The sequence below is a fragment of the Schistocerca nitens genome, chromosome 8 (assembly GCF_023898315.1).
Source record: "Schistocerca nitens isolate TAMUIC-IGC-003100 chromosome 8, iqSchNite1.1, whole genome shotgun sequence".
In the NCBI taxonomy this organism is placed as follows: Eukaryota; Metazoa; Arthropoda; class Insecta; order Orthoptera; family Acrididae; genus Schistocerca; species Schistocerca nitens.
The window spans coordinates 513404366-513421941 of record NC_064621.1 but is presented as its reverse complement, the minus strand read 5'-3'; the positions used below and the strand labels follow the sequence as shown (position 1 = coordinate 513421941).

General features: G+C 41.7%; 2 protein-coding genes across 2 annotated transcripts in view; one reads left to right on the top strand and one right to left on the bottom strand.

Annotated features, from left to right (window-relative positions):
- The window catches only part of LOC126198530 (heat shock protein 75 kDa, mitochondrial), a 379324-nt gene extending 372931 nt beyond the window's left edge, over positions 1-6393 (bottom strand). Inside the window, exons 1-2 of the mRNA XM_049934925.1 lie at positions 6239-6393; positions 5586-5711 (exon numbers count right to left, since the gene is read on the bottom strand). Of these exons, the coding sequence (XP_049790882.1) occupies positions 5586-5711; positions 6239-6359 (247 nt within the window). The 5' untranslated portion in view covers positions 6360-6393. The remainder of the gene's footprint in view (positions 1-5585; positions 5712-6238) is intronic.
- A 45-nt stretch (positions 6394-6438) lies between these two features.
- LOC126199648 (neurogenic protein mastermind-like) overlaps positions 6439-17576 on the top strand; it is a gene marked incomplete at its 3' end in the record, with an annotated part of 416388 nt that continues 405250 nt past the window's right edge. Inside the window, exon 1 of the mRNA XM_049936575.1 lies at positions 6439-7364. Coding sequence (XP_049792532.1) covers positions 7119-7364 — 246 coding nt within the window. The remainder of the gene's footprint in view (positions 7365-17576) is intronic.

Below are 17576 nucleotides of genomic sequence, written 5' to 3'. Positions count from 1 at the left end.
GGCATCAAGTAGGGACCAAAACTCCTGTCTCCCAATACTCAGGCCCAGATGTTGATGCCAAAGTGAACGTGATATACACAGTCGCAGGTGATGGGCATGTTAACATCACACCAATGGTGGGCATTTTGCATATTGGAAACACTCTCACAAGTGAATGCTGCTTTTACCGACCATATTACGGTGTCTATGAAGTCATCGCTGGCTGCCTGTTGTTGTTGTAACCTATCACAGAATTGCATCCGCAGATGGCAGTCTGCCGGATGCAGGTGTTGCTTTAAAGAACAACTGATAGGGCTACTGCCCATGCTTGTGCAGCATGTTAATGACTGTGCATTGTGAGACATGCAGCTGCCTTGCTACGCTATGTGTACTTCACTGGGGTTCTTGGTGCATGACCTCCAGAATAGCTTCCTCAGCTGGTGGAGTACAGTGAGTCCGTGGACAACCTCTGCCATGCAATGGTGGAAGCAGAGGACCCTATATCTCAATGGCAAAGCTCCAGATGACACAACACATTGTTATCTAGATGATGTCAACCAGGATACCTAGCAGCACATTCACGAGTGGCAACACCACTCCCATTATCAGATGCACCAAGGACCAGAAGCATATCCATATATTCATCATCTGTGTATGCCACACAAAGTCACACTGTTTTAGCATAACACAAGAAGAAAATACAATATGTGTATTAATGTACATGGAGTCTGCCATGGGCATATTACTCCACTAGCAACTAATCCCTGTCTGGTGAACAGTGCGTCCAGTATTTTATGTCATTAGTCGCAGCAAGCTGTTCTGACTAATGCGCATCATCTCTCTTCCAGCTTTTGTTCTGCACAATTCAATAATTGTTGAATTAATAATTGTTAAACGTTTGTTTTCTAATTACACTGTTTCCATAATGATAATGGATGTGGTGTTTCCATATTTCCATTGATTTAATACCATAATAATAATAATAATAATAATAGTAATAATAATAACAACTATAATAATAGTAATGCATGGAGATAATTACGAAACAGATTGTGCTTATTAAACTCAGTAGTGAAAACTTTAACTAGTGGTTCCATGGTGATAGTACATGCAAATGATAACAGAGTTTCCTGGAAACATCCCCCAGGCTGTGGCTAAGCCATGTCTCCGCAATATCCTTGCTTTCAGGAGTGCTAGTTCTGCAAGGTTCGCAGGAGAGCTTCTGTAAAGTTTGGAAGGTAGGAGACGAGGTACTGGAGGAAGTAAAGCTGTGAGTACCGGGCGTGAGTCGTGCTTCAGTAGCTCAGTTGGTAGAGCACTTGCCCGCGAAAGGCAAAGGTCCCGAGTTCGAGTCTCGGTCGGGCACACAGTTTTAATCTGCCAGGAAGTTTGATAACAGAGTTTGCCAGCCCTACTGATGACATAAGGCACTATGGAAATGTAATGGACCTGAAAGTGGCAAGAATAATAGTTGGTACTAATCAATGGGTCCATTGGGGGGGCAGTGCAAATGTTTTGTAGAAGACCCAGAGTAGTTGCTGTGATAATGTACCATGCAGACTATATTTGGCAAAAAAAGTGCTCTACCCAGAACAGACAGAACTCTCGACCTCCTGCATGCTAACCCAAAATGCTATCAACTGCACAGCACTACTTCTATATGCTGACAAAGGTAGTTACCACTACCTACATGTGATTACAATGTTTCCAGATTGCCAATCTTTAATGTCCATTTACTGCCGGAATTATGCACAGGACGAAATTTTGTGACAGACATTTTTGTACTGCTAGTATGTGAGGAAACACAATGCAACATCCGAGTGCCCTGTATAGTATGGTGTAACGATGATATTGCGCAAAACTTATCAGTTCCTACTGAAGCCACAGAAAATTAATTCATTCCAATCAAATTGCCATAAAGAACTGAAAGAGACCACGAAGTGTGCTGGAAGTTGTATATCCCAGCTCCTTGTAGTACTATGGAGAAACAGATTTCCTGATTTATCAGGATACAGCAGATACCTTGTTGTCCGTAACGGCATAGGAAACTGTAGAGATCATGAGGTCTTCACAGTAAGCAGAAATGTTTATTTTGCTTGTATCAATTCTCAGAATTGATGAATAAGGTTAAGTCAGCTGTCCAGTGAGTGTATATGTTCGTTTTCCTTGCATTTTCTGTCACAGTACACAAAAAAGATCACGGCAGCTATCAATAAGAGTACCTGTTTTATTGATTTTGCAACAGATAGTTACAACAGAGATATATAGAAAAAGAGTGTACGTGCTCTATAAAGTATACAGTTCACTTGTTTAATTTCTAATGAGCAGCTGTGGTTTATGAACCTATGCTTCCATAAAGGAGCCCCTTTCCCACTGAAATCGTCACAGAAGGTTCTCAGATATGCTTTGCCCGCTGTGCACAATTTCTGCTCATGTTCTGCAATGCATATTTTCATATAATCTGACACAATACTGCATTATTGTGCCAATAACACTGAGTGTGTAGAGGTCAACTAACAATCCAACTGTGCATCTATACAATGTCAATCTACAGGAATCGCAATGGTCTATTCACAGTGGTTGGTAAGCCTGAGACAATGCTGGACACATTCATGAACAAAACTTTATGGAATGTATAAAGACAAACCTAATGTTCTGGAACATTATCTTGAATATAACAATTCAACATATATTGTTTAATATCATGGCAGAGAGAGAGAGAGAGAGAGAGAGAGAGAGAGAGAGAGAGTGTGTGTGTGTGTGTGTGTGTGTGTGTGTGTGTGTGTGTGTGTGTTAAAATAAACAATTTTTCCAAACTTAACAAACCACCAACACCCCACTCTGCAATTCTACTGAATGTAAACTACTGTAAATCAGTAATAACCCTTAACGTGAAACATCAGTTGCTCATATCCAGCATTAATTTTTAAAGTTCAAGTGTGGTAACACAAGCAAGCACTCGGTTTCCCTTTCTCAGTACCTTCATCTTAATACTTGCCACATGTAAAGCAACATTCAACAATCAATTCAACTTCGTCAAGCTAGCAATAACATGTATTACTTAGAGCTGAATGCGAAATACGGAGCCTGGAATACTGCACATTTTGCATGAAGTATAATAATTAGATAGACCACATGTTGTTTTGCTTTAAATTGCCTTTTCAGATTATTTTATGGCATTTTATTATATGCATGAATCTATGTTACTGTTCAGTTATAGCATGGAGTGACTTTCTATGGGGAGCAAGACTTCTGCAGCTGATCCAAAAGTTGTAGCTTGGATGCAAGGGGAGTTACATGGTATAGGTGAAGAGAAAAATGGGAATGACTACAACATTTTTCATGATTCTGACGCTGAGATTGATTTTGTGGTAGTTGATGATGACTATGAAACAGAAAATGATACTAGTGAAGAAAATACTTTATTGGAAGAAGTGACTGATGTGATCTGTACCACAAATAATTCCTCACAGCAAACACAGCACTTTTACGGACAAAATAATTTAACGTGGGAACATTGTCGGCCAGTTAGAGCAAGAAAAACACCTTAGTTTAACATTTTGAATGGAAGAACACCTGGACTAACAGCCAAAGACTGAATTTGGGGCAAAAGCCATCAGAATCTCAAATATGGGAGAATTTATTTCATGATGACGTGTTAGCGTACGAAGTGATAAGAGCGAAAGGAAGACGTGTTTGAACAGTTCTGGGTCCAAGAAAAGGAAACCAGTGAACAAGTGAACCAAATGTGGTCAACTAATTTACCTGAAACATAACAGAAACATGTGCTTCTACTGTGTAAAAGTGCTGTGATTTAATATCTTCAGTTAAAAATACTTGGAAAAGTGTGGATTGCTATTCACCATAAAGAGGACCCCTTTAGTTGCAGAAATGCACAACAAAAGACTGTTACATGACTAGAATGAGATTTTCACTCTGCAGCGGAGTGTGCGCTGATATGAAACTTCCTGGCAGATTTTCAAATTTTCTAACCTACCTGCCCGATTAAGGGATCTGACATTCCACGCTCCGATCTGTAGAATGCCAGTTTTCTTTCTCCTGATAACAACTTCCTCTTGAGTAGTCCCCGTCCGGAGATCCGAATGGGGGACTATTTTACCTCCAGAAAATTTTACCCAAGAGGACGCCATCATCATTTAACCATACAGTAAAGCTGCACGCCCTCGGAAAATATTACGGCTGTAGTTTCCCCTTGCTCACTTTTCTTGAAACATTATACAAATATCAAACTCACAACTAGTAATCCAGAGAAGATATTTCTTAGGAAAAAATATGCACTTCCATATATTTTATATTCAGAATTTCAACAGAATAACAGCAATCACATACAAAATAAATTCTACCTACATTATCCTTTACTTAATGTGACTGTGCCACAAAAAGCATCAATTTACACAGCTGCACAAGCATTAGGACAGCATTAAAGTTAATTTAATGCTGTTGTAAACGATAAGAAAAACTTCAGGAAAAAATTTAACCACATTTGCTCGACTGTGTCTTCTTGCAACAAAGGAATTGCCAAATTTATTGTATAGTATGTAAGGTCTGCAGTGTCACAGAGCATCCTATCCTTCCCAATTATGTTACTAGTGATGGCAGACTGATTCTGTACATTAGCCCAAGGTATGTGTTAAGTTGGAATGGCAACAATCGGCTGTGAGTTGGCAAAGCCAAAAAATGTAAATTTGATGGGAAGAAAGAGAGAGAGGGAAAGGGAGGGGGAGAAAGAAAAAAAGCGAGAGGGGGAAGGGAGAGGTGGAGAGAGAGAGAGAGAGAGAGAGCGCACGTTTGCAGTTATGCGCATATTTCAACTAATCAGTTCAGAAAAATGCAGTTTTATGTACAAATAGACTGAAATTACTCCTGTGTAGCCAAATTTCAGTAGAGAAAATTAATTATTTCTGCATTTCTGTAAAACACCTAATTTTTTTATCATAGCAAGACAATTAGTATAAGAAATGAATACAAGAGAATCGATAACATTTCAAATCTCTAATATTTAAGTACTTCTCTGAGGAAACGCCTTTCCATGCTTATTTACAGGTAAACATCAAAATGTTATGTATTTTAATCTACAAAAAATAAGAGATAAAACTTTTACTTGGGAGGTTGAAAATTTATTATAAATGACCAACTTAAATCTGTCATGTGAGATGAACCGTAGAGCAACTTTTGCATCCCTAAAGCTGTTATCTGATTTGGTTATGGAGCAAGTTTGCTGTAAAAGTGCACGAAGTAGGGTGCACAGTCTTTCAACCATAATAAAATTCAATATTCTGATTTGTGTTAATGTCATAAAAAAATATAAACAAAACTGGAAAGTGTTTGCAGAAGTGATGTTTGTTATTTTGTAATTCTGGCTATTCAAATGGCAAACATTCAGTACAATGTCATTTAAATATAAATGTACCTTTAGCGTCACAAGAAAATTTAGTTCCTTAGGTTAACATATATTTAGCTCCTTCAAGTGGAAAGCCATTACAGAAACACTGAAATGAAAATCGAGTGAACTGGGTGTTTTTTTTTCCAACTGTGAAACAAATTACGACAATGGCAATATTGGTTTAACTAAAACATAGGCTTACCTGTTACTTTCTCGGTATCTTTGATGACTGTATGATAATCTGTCGAATCACCTGACGCAGTTTCAGTTTTTGTGCTGTATAACCTCAGCTGCGTCGTGGCACCTACACAGGACTCTAGTGCACGACCTAAAGAAAACAATAAATCATTTAACACGATGTTACAAAGCAGAAACGTATTCCACGACGTTCAATGAGAGAGAGAGAGAGAGAGAGAGAGAGAGAGAGAGAGAGAGAGTGCGAATCATGTCCAAACATTTCCACTGATTTTTTATTGAGTACATGTCTTTTAGTGAAATGACTGAAGCACGAACCACTGACCGATTGCGAAAATGGTAGGAAAGGCTGACACAGATAATGTCTCAAAACAGAGATGGAATTTATGCACACCATTAGAAGTAAACATTGCTATACAAACGTCACTAAAAAAAACAATGTACTTTATTCTTTAATGTTTAAACCTGTGCAAAGACGTACACGATTATCTTACTTACTCAAATCAAAGAGTTGAAGAACTGTCAACAAAATGTCAGTAAATACTAAACAATAAACACAACTGCAATCCAAGCATTCCACATTGTGTGAACCGGCAACACGATTTGCTTTAAACAGCAAGAAGTATTTTGGTATCAAAAGTAATAAGTTTGTAAACCTACCACATATTCTTCGTTTTAAAACACATGTCCTAGCCGCTTCATGGCGTAAAAAATGTACTTCGTTCTGCAAAATTAAATTTCCAAGTTTCACTACACGCTGTAGTCGTATGGAAGCAGCCATTTTGTACCACGTGACTAGCAGTCGGCTGTTTAGTCAGCAGATGCCGCCAATGACGCGCGCCACTTGTGTGCAGCTACGACAAGAGAGCTGTTGAGTATCTCGTTTTAACCCACGCGCCGGTTAAGTACGAATATCCTCGTACGCATGTGGACCCCAAAGATAATTGTGCGGAACGCTGGCGTATATGTTATCGCGCAGCTCCGAGATAAAGGTTGTCGTACGTCACAGTATCAAGAAATGTCCGTGTGATGTATCATTCGTGTCAGTAATTGTAACAAATGTGAAAGGTGTCGCAAATATAGTCTAACATGGCATCACTGCTAGGATGCTGGAAGCTAAACCTGTTCCAGTAAGCAAACGTCGCTGACATGTCGAAACGTGTGGGTCGCGTGGTGAGGTTATGCGGCAACAACCTGTTGTGTTGTGGTGGTGGATAAATAAGCAGTGTGAAACAGTGACAGTGCTGTGGCTGAGACAAGCGTTGTGACGGTGCTTGGTAACCAGGGTGAGCGTGTTCAAAAGTAGCGTAAACGCCGGATGGCAGTAGGCGTGATTGTGCTTATTATTGTGAGGGTATGAAGTGACAAGCTGGCATACCCTTTAGGCCTGTGTGTCTGCGAGACAGGCGTCCTGGATCACGGCGTGGGCGGCTGCGTGGACACGGGGCTTGGTTCCCGGAAGCCCCCGGTGCCTGGCGTCCCGCCACCCCCAGGTATTCTAGGGGGTGGCGGAGGCGGCACAGGAACAACAACTAACGTCATGGGTGAAGTGCCAACTCCAAAGAGGCAGGCTGTGTTTGACAGGTTAAGGAGACGCATAGAGAATTATCGCCGTAGACAAAACGACTGCGTGCCGCGATTCGATCAGTGTTTCAATGGTGTTGTTGAGCAGAATATGCAGGAGACACTTATACTGAAACAACGGTTTCTGGAAACCAAAACTAAACGAGCTGCAAAGAAGACCGAGAAGAAACAAGACATGGGCCTGCAGAACAGTTTGCACACGGTAAGTTGCAGTCGTTCTTTCTTTTTCTTGTCGCAGCCTTTCACAAACTCATTGCTATGCATAGTTTATTAACTTCTTTGATTCCATAAATGATGATACTGTATTGCCTTAGGCCAGGGAGCACCTCAAATCCGTTTCGCGCCATATTTTTTTCTGTATTTGTTGTACCGCGTATCCATAGCAACAGGTTTCTGTTGCTGGAATTTAGTAATCTTTGGGAAGCCATCGATATGACGCGAATGCTTATGCTCATTCATTTATGTTGTACATTAAAAGAAGTAGGTTTGGATTTCATCCAAGAGTTCTTCTGTTGAAATTAGTAGACAACACCCCCTACGCCCCCCCCCCCCACTTTTTTCTAAAAAAAGAAAAAAAAAGGCTGCTGGTATTAAGTTCGTCAGTACGGAGATCTGTTATTCATTATGATATATTTTTGGAACAGTTCGCTAATATAATGTAATAAGCGTCGATACAGTCGTCACTGTTTTTCGTGAGACGCATCAACAGGGAAAATTCGGTGATTTGTAGAAGACGGCCAGTGTCATCAAACTGCGTTGTGTGTTAAGCGATGTTGCATAGGATACTTACGATTGTTTGTGTGGTATACATGTAGTGGCTTTTATCATCATGCTGCCGCTTTTGTTTTCGTCGTTAACAATGTATTCAAAAAGATGCAGTGCTGTACCTGTATCACCTATATACCCGAGTAATTGAATTACGAAATGCTTATGTGCGAACGTATGTTTTACATACTCATGGACAAAATGAAGGAGAAGTGAGAATTAGGTAATGGCTACAGAGGAAACATTTTACTTGTGTTTTTCTACGGCTCTCTTGGTGCCAGTTACCAAGCTTTTTTCACTATCATGCAGTGTGACTTTTCAGTGATTCTCCCAACAAGCTTGTTTCCTCGAGCTATCTGTAGGTTGCCACAATGAAGTCCGTATCTGTGAACTGTTGAAACTACTTTATCCGTAGAATCAGAGACAAAACTATCGAGTATGATATTATGGAATGAAACATAATTTTTACGAAATGATGACTTCGTTTACTTTGTTCACTTGTCATATAAAATCCGCAGCAAATAGTTTACTTTGTGAGCGTCGTTCCTTGACCCATAGTTAAATTTCGTCAATGTGACTACCACAGCAAATGTCAGGTGCTTGCTTGTAAACATAAGTCATAACACGAGGCGAAATTGCAAGTTCCTTAGTTTTGAATGGATCTCCATTCGTCATTAGAGAATCTGTTCCAAAGTATTTTCCTGTGCGAACTCCTCCAGAGAAAGTAGAAACAGAGCAGCAACAAGAAAGAGCGTTTCTCTCGAAGCATGATTTGCATGCCAGTGAACTGGCGGCGCCGTCAGCACTTCCGTGCGACAGTACTTTGGTGTAGGCAGAATGTACACTGTTTAAGGCAACCCTCTGTTAGAAACTTTAGGTGTGATGACGATGCATAATAATTTAATCGACGGCTCATCATAAAGACTACAGCTAATGTCGAGCGTCTATTGCTTTACTAGCTTCTCCGTGTGGACGTCATTCAGGTTTACTAATGTGAAGTTCCTGTTTTTGTTTGAATTGTTCTGTGACAAAGCATTAAATGCGAGTCGAGGGCAAACATATCTGGACCTTATCAAGCAATCGATTGTGATATTAACTTCAAGTAGCTCGGAAATATATTTAGGAAATCATAGCTGTCTGATTATTGGATCTGACGTTTTCTGTTGCTGTCCTTATTCGTGGTTTTTGTGGAACTCAAATGTCTTGTTTCACAGCATCATGAACCTTTTACAGAAACCCAGTCTCCCTGTCACTTTAAGTATTTCAGTCAGCTGTCTTTCCCGCATGGCGTCTACGTTTTTTAACAATTGTGTTACCACGTAGCTACCTGTATTTATGTTATTTCCGCGAATAAGCGGCCGTTCACGCAGTGGATTATTAGGGATAAGTACTTACGTTTCATTAATCAAGTGGGTAGATACATGTAAAAGAAACGAGGAAACTGCCCCCCAAAGGACCAAATCCATCGTAAATATCGGCCGATTCCGCAAATTGTCGTATTGTCGCAGTAAAAGACGCACAAATTTTATTCGCATGTATGCGAAATGTCACCGAGCGGTTTTATTTCTTTATTAGATCTTTCCGCATGAAGTTAGATACCAGACAGTGTGAAGCGCTGTAAAGATGCTTTGCCACAAATTACCAATAGAAATCCATGAGGGTAGGAACAGAGACGCTTGTATGTAGACGTAACAACCACGTACGCTACACACTTCATTCATCTGCGACGAATACCCCTTCTAGGACAACAGTAGAGAGAAAACTTACTTCGGGCACCATTAAAAACTTGTTTCCACTGGCTTTCTGAAATGCTTTGGAATATTGGGATAGAGCTCCATATTAAACTATATACGTTATATTATTTTCACCCAAATATGTGTCAAATTATGTTCTTATGTTCCCATTTCGTGTGTAATTTCCTGCTTAGCTAAATACCCAGTAACCATGCAACTATACACACTTTGGTATATTTTCGTAATCCGCGAATGACCCGTACGTTTTTCAGTTTGTATTTTTCCACTTACCTCCGTGTTATTTCAGGCCAGTGGCTATGCATTACACATGTAGAGACCGTGTCAGAATTCTCATGTCATATAGTTTCATCTGTCTAAACCGGTGCTGCGACGTTTCGTCCGTTACCAGAGTTGTTCACGTATACACTTCACAACTCTGATGATGTATGGGAGTGTTTCGCTATCTTCCTCGTGTATACCATAATGCTCTGTGCGAGCACATTTTAACTTCCCATAACCACTTTCCAAGATGTTCAGTTAAGATCTTCTATTCGTTATTGAAGTTTATCTGCTGTAGGTGCGAACAACCGGATGGCGCCCAAAACCGAATGTAGCTGAGGAATTTTCCAGTAACATGTATGCCTTCTTCGTATTCCCAGTTAAGCAAACTGAAAACTTTATTTAGGGCTGCCGATAATAGTTCTGGTGGTAGGAAATTGCTTAGCCTGACTCCTAGACATTGCCAAGAGCACTTGAAATGTATAAAAACACATTACCACACAAAGGATTTTATGTCTTCTCATAGGACCAGTTTGATACTTACAAAATACAGTCATGGAAAAAAGTATTCATACACTGTTGTTCATGTAGAACAGCTTCATTTGTCAGACCTAAAGACTGCAACCAGATATACGTATTAATTAGTGCATTAACAGTATGGGATTTCTTTCCTAATCTGCACATACAAAGGAATTAACTAAATTAGCCTTCTGCAAAAAGAAAACAAAAATTCTATACCAGCTAGCGTCACATAGTGGGAGAAAAGTATTCATACACTACCAGAAATGTAAACATAAAAACTACTAATGAACCACTAGCAGCAAGTAACGCCTTCCGTGGCAAGCTGCACCTTGTGCAGGTTGGTTCTGATACGCTGTGAATGTCGTGCAACAGCAAAATGGGCCACAAAGGGGAGGAAGCGACTGTAAAGGATAGGCAAATAGTTATTTCGCAAGATGACAAGGGGAAATAATTTTCAGAAACACCTGATATTATCGGAAGAAGCGACGCAATTGTGCAGCCCGACAATATTTTAGAGAAATACTCGGATTAATAGCGAAAGGAGAGGCCAACCACAGGAGCTAACACAAAGACGTCGAAATATGTTAACAAGGATGGTCATAAAAGATCCTAGATTGACAGCTTCTGCGTTATCTGCGCATGTTAATGATTAGTTCAGGAAGGAAATGACACCAAGGGCTGTTCGCTATATTTTCAGTGAGTGCAGGTTACGGAGCTAGCGCACCTAGAAGAAAACCATACACCAACAAGAAGAACAAGAACTTGAAACTTGAATTTTCTCGAGAGCATATAGGCAAGAACACAAGTTTCTAGGACAAGGCACTGTTCACAGATGAAAGTATATTTAACATATTTGTAAATGATGGCATAATTTTGGTGTGAGACAACCAGATACTGAGTTGGATCCCAAACACATTCAACCCTCAGTAAAGTACGGTGGTGGAGGAAATGGTATGGGGATGTATGGCTAGATCAGCTGATGGGCAACATGTTTTTATTTCAGTATTTAAATATCCAGAAGGAAAATCTACAAAAAGTGTTGATAGTGTGGGCTCAGCCACAGATTACTACATTCAACAAGACGATGACCCTAAGCTTACAGCGGCAATTATTCATCTGTGGTTGATGTACCATACTCCCCATGTTCTCAAGTTTCCAGCACAGAGTGCAAACCTTAATCCAACTGAACATCTTTCTAGAATGCTTGAAAGAATACTCAAAAAAACATGGAATATGGAGTAAGAGTGCTCTGAAACAATGTCTACAACAAGACTAGCAAAATATTGCCTCAGAGACTAAAAAAAATGGTTTATTCCCTGCGAAAAAGGTTAACAGAAGTGATAATAGAAGAGGAATCTTGACAAAGTATTAGCATTTTCATTTTATTTATGTACATTGTAATTTTCTTTGTTTGTATAAATGCATTTTTCCCCACTGTGTGAAACCAGCTGACAGAGCATTTTTATACTCTCCTTTTTTTTTTTTTTTTTTTTTTCAGAACGCTAATTTCGTTAATCCTTTTTATACGTACAGATTATGGAGAATACTCCATAATGTTAGTTTCCCAAATAATATCTCTGATTGTGATCTTTAGTTCTAATAAATAAAGTTATTCTACGTCAGCAACGGTGTATAAAGATTTTTCCCCATGACTACATACACTACTGGCCATTAAAATTGCTACACCACGAAGATGACGTGCCACAGACGCGAAATTTAACGGACAGGAAGAAGATGCTGTGATATGCAAATGATTAGCTTTTCAGAGCATTCACACAAGGTTGGCGCCGGTGGCGACACCTACAGCGTGCTGACATGAGGAAAGTTTCCAACCGATTTCTCATACACAAACAGCAGTTGACCGGCGTTGCCTGGTGAAACGTTGTTGTGATGCCTCGTGTAATGAGGAGAAATGCGTACCATCACGTTTCCGACTTTGATAAAGGTCGGATTGTAGCCTATTGCGATTGCGGTTTATCGTATCGCGACATTGCTGCTCGCGTTGGTCGAGAGCCAATGACTGTTAGCAGAATATGGAATCCGTGGGTTCAGAAGGGTAATACGGAAACGCCGTGCTGGATCCCAACGGCCTCGTATCACTAGCAGTCGAGATGACAGGCACCTTATCCGCATGTCTGTTACGGATCGTGCAGCCACGTCTCGATCCCTGAGTCAACAGATGGGGACGTTCGCAAGACAACAACCATCTGCACGAACAGTTCGACGACGTTTGCAGCAGCATGGACTATCAACTCGGAGACCATGGCTGCGGTTACCCTTGACGCTGCATCACAGACAGGAGCGCCTGCAATGGTGTACTCAACGACGAACCTGGGTCCACGAATGACAAAACGTCATTTTTTCGGATGCATCCCGGTTCTGTTTACGGCATCATGATGGTCGCATCCGTATTTGGCGACATCGCGGTGAACCTACATTGGAAGCGTGTATTCGTCATCGCCATACTGGCGCATCACCCGGTGTAATGGTATTGGATGCCATTGGTTACACGTCTCGGTCACCTCTTGTTCGCACTGACGGCAATTTGAACAGTGGACGTTACATTTCAGATCTGTCACGACCCGTGGCTCTACCCTTCATTCGATCCCTGCGAAACCCTCCATTTCAGCAGGATAATGCACGACCGCATGTTGCAGGTCCTGTACGGGCCTTCCTGGATACAGAAAATGTTCGACTGCTGCCCTGGCCAGCACATTCTCCAGATCTCTCACCAATTGAAAACGTCTAGTCAATGGTGGCCGAGCAACTGGCTCGTCACAATACGCCAGTCACTACTCTTGATGAACTGTGGTATCGTGTTGAAGCTACATGGGCAGCTGTACCTGTACACGCCATCCAAGCTCTGTTTGACTCAATGCCCAGGCGTATCAAGGCCGTTATTACGGCCAAAGGGGGTTGTTCTGAGTACTGATTTCTCAGGATCTATGCACCCAAATTGCGTGAAAATGTGATCACATGTCAGTTCTAGTATGATATATTTTTCCAATGAATACCCGTTTATCATCCGCATGTCTTCTTGGTGTAGCAATTTTTATGGCCAGTAGTTTATGTTTCAGATTCTGATTATTAGCAAAGCAATACACACACCGATGTGGATCGTAACTTCAATATGAGATGAATGGTGTTCTGTTAGCCGCTTCTAATTCTGAAGGGTCTGCATTCAGCGCCACACTTCCTTCCCTTGCGCGTTTCCAAATATGTTCTGTGGAACTGAGGTCAAAACATTGAGCCAGCTATTCCGTTCACTCATTTTGCTGTTCATGAGTATAGTATCTACGAGACATATCCAACATGGCCGAGAGTTGTCTTGAAGGACGAAGTCATCATCTCTTGCGCCAACATAAGGGCTTAAGAACATCACATCGAGAAGGAGGGAAAGTGGGGTATAATTTCCCATTGACGACGAACTCGTTGGAGACAGAGTACTTGCATTTGCCTATTGCGGTTTCTCGAAACCATTGAAGATCTAAATCTGGACACCCGTATGGTAACAGTCGTGCCGCCGAATGGTGGTTCGGTGTGTCAACCAGTACGGCACCTTTCTCGGTATCGCAGCTAGAGAACCCTGGGGTGCATTAAATACCTCGATGTTATCTTGGTCCGAGACGTTATCTACAAGAGCTACTGCTCAAACATAAAGCATAAAGTGTGTGTTTTAGATAAAATTGGGTGAAAGGTGATTGAAATAACATAGGGATAAAACGATGCCAAACTTTCCACGCCGTGATACTCGACAGCTGAATACACTTGCCCAGTATTGACTGTATCCTGCACGTAAAAATGGCGGAAATGGCTCTCAATGGACACGCCATGTTGTCACGAGCTGACAGCACGAGTTACCACTGGAGGAGCTGCAAAGCTTAACTGGCATGGTACCACATGATATTCGCCGAGAAACAGTAGCCAGTGGAGCCTTTAGTCGGTTATTACCCAGCACGCCTCTGTCTCAGATCAAGGAATGGTTTCCTAAGAACACCTAATGCACCTGCAAAAATACAGCACCAAGCTATCAGAGTCAGTCTCGAGAACTGGGGACTCAATCGTGAGGCCACGACATGTCAGTTTCATGTCCCGTGGATCATTTGTACGATTAATAGGAATTATGTGGGGCGAGTCATTTTACATTCACATTAGGCTGGAGAAGAGGGAACCAGATGCCACAATTGTTGCCATAAGAGGAGCGAGGCTGGAGAAGAGTGAACCAGACGCCACACGTGTTGCCATAAGAGGAGCGAGAATAGGTAGTCGGCAAAGGCAGTAATCTTAAGCTCCAGGATCTCCTCCCCCCCCCCCTCACTGTATCATTATAATTATTATTATTTTACCAGTGAGATATGTGCTCAAGGAATCGCCACACTATAGAAGAACTATAACAGTGCACTCAAAAATACTTATTGCCCTTCAGGTAGAGCGCATAGCGCTGCGTCGACGTCAGTGCTGGTCTTTTCCGGCATCTTTCGTAAAGAGCATTTCTCTACTGCTTGAAGCGCTGGATCTTCCGTTGCATCAACTTCATCGATTGATAACTGCAGGCCGGCCGCTGGTGGCCGAGCGGTTCTGGCGCTACAGTCTGGAACCGCGCGACCGCTACGGTCGCAGGTTCGAATCCTGCCTCGGGCATAGATGTGTGTGTTGTCCTTAGGTTAGTTAGGTTTAAGTAGTTCTAAGTTCTAGGGGACTGATGACCACAGATGTTAAGTCCCATAGTGCTCAGAGCCATTGTACAATATTATTCAGGTAGATAGATACTGGATGAAGAAAGAACGGCGTTCCCTCTTGTCTCGAATTATCAAGAGATTCAAAATAAGGAGGAAACATTAACAAAGATACCGTGGTGTAAGCGTAATTTTAACCGTATCATTCACAGCTTCTGAAGTTATAGGTAACACCCGACGATATAACAACTTACAGGATCATGTTAATGGAGTGTAAACAGTAGGCCTACATCGATTATGATACCAAAATGAAAAATAATTTTCTCGATGCTGAAGTATATTTCCTAAAACGTAAATCAGGAGACTGTTATACTGTCGGACTGTAACAGCCCTACAAGTACTTCGATACCACCTCAAACAAGGTCTTTAGGAAACCTGGTATATTAGATAATTGATAATGTGGAGTACTTGCAGGAAAGGAACGACGAAGTTATATGTGTAAAAGGCCACGCGGCTTTCACGCCAGACAAGTGAACGAAAGAATCGGTTGCTGTCAGCTGTTAGGAGTACAATAAGATCCTGTTCTTAGATTTCGTAGTTCAGTTGAAAGAAACGTTAAGAAAGAACTGGGAGCGTGAATGAAAAAGATCTAGTGCTGCAGAAGGGAATCGTTATAGTGAAGTACACCTTGCAATCCACAGATACATGAAGTAAACAGTATTCCGAACACATCTTCGTAAAAGTGACACACCTGAAATTCAGTCATGGATTGCAGATAGCTGCCTTAATGTGATTACGGAGAACAAGAGGACGTAACCTGATTGTGCTCGCCTACCATCGACGGAGACACGCAGCGGACTAAGCACTTCATTAGCTGCTGAACTTGGGTGCAAGAGTCCCCACTGCAGCACAATGTTTCTACCTACAGCGTACGTCTGGGTGGTTGGGGGGGGGGGGGGGGGGGGGCTCTCACAGCGTCGTCAAGAGCGTCCTCACTGGACATCAACAAACACAGCTCGTGGTTTCAACGGTGTCTGCTCCCACGAGCGAAATTCCTGCAATGATTCCCCATGCACACGTATTCAACAGCTTTTTTCAGAATGTGTGGCTATGTCGACACTGATATTTGGTCGTAACTGAGAGCCCTAATCAGTTTGCCGCTAACTTTCCACCTACAGTTTTGAAATACGTCCTTATAACACACTAAACTATGATAGTATTTTAACTGAGCTCACTGCTTTCACGGTGACTAGTTGTTTAGTGGTAAGTTTAGTGTATTTAAAACCGTGGCTCTTTTAAAACGACTGTCGAGCTCCATTGCCGCAGAGGGTGTGGAGGTGCAGCTATCAAATCTTCAAACGTATGTAAATGCTTATAATGCGTGTGTGTATGTAGGAAAGTGTCTGGTTACGGAATCAACATTTTGTAGATATGCAGGCAATACAAATACAGGCGTAGTTGTTTTGTGTATACGTGGGGTGGCTCTTTAATTGTGAAACCTGTGCCAGATAGGAATAAAATAAACACATTCCAGCTGCTGGTAGACGGAATGAAGCCCTCGCCACCTGCTGCTGGCTAGCCAGTCAAATTCCGCACGCATGACTCACGGCTGTCCTGAGGACAATGCGCTTTGTGACGAGTCCCGCAGACAGCGCCTCCTCTCTCCTATCCTAAGCCCGTCTCACACGGAGCAAGGTTCGCCGCAAGTTTGCGAGATGGCGTGCATGCCTGCCGGCTTGCAGGCAAAGGAGCCGGCTATCTTCCGTGCCGAAGCTCTCCCACGGTGCAAGATCGTCAGCTAATTGTGTTGTGATCGGCTGCATGTTGTATCGAACGAAGATGGCTGCTTCAGGTACAGATGTTCAGAGCAATCTGGCGTTTTTAGCTGTTTTGGTGCTAAACGATGCAGAAATGCATGCTAATGAGAGAAGAAGAAAGAAAGAAAGAATGGACGAAAAACTGGATTAAGAGGAGAAACGCTGGAAAAGGTGTGCTCTCCATGCTTCATAAAGAGTTGAGGTTAATTCGCATAACACCTACTTTTGTTTGAAAAGTATCACCATTTCATTTATAAATATACCAATAATGACTGTTATATACGACTTTATTTTATAGGATAGAAGATCGTAAATCCTTTGCAAATTTTATACAAATGGATGTATTGGTATTTGCAAAACGAGTGCCTCTGCACGCAAGTGTTTATTATAATAGTTTGCGCTTTTCACGACGTACAGACACTGTTCTTCCCTATAAGTACATATCAGTGCTTCAATCGCTTCCTTGGACCACTGCGGTGCCATTATTTAATAATTATAAGAACTTCCTACCGCACCTCACAACAGCAGAAAAGCGACTATCAACAAAGGCTTCCCGCCCAAGCTTTCCGCGTCTGACGTCACAAACGAAACGCCTCATGATTGGCCAACGCAGGTAGCACGC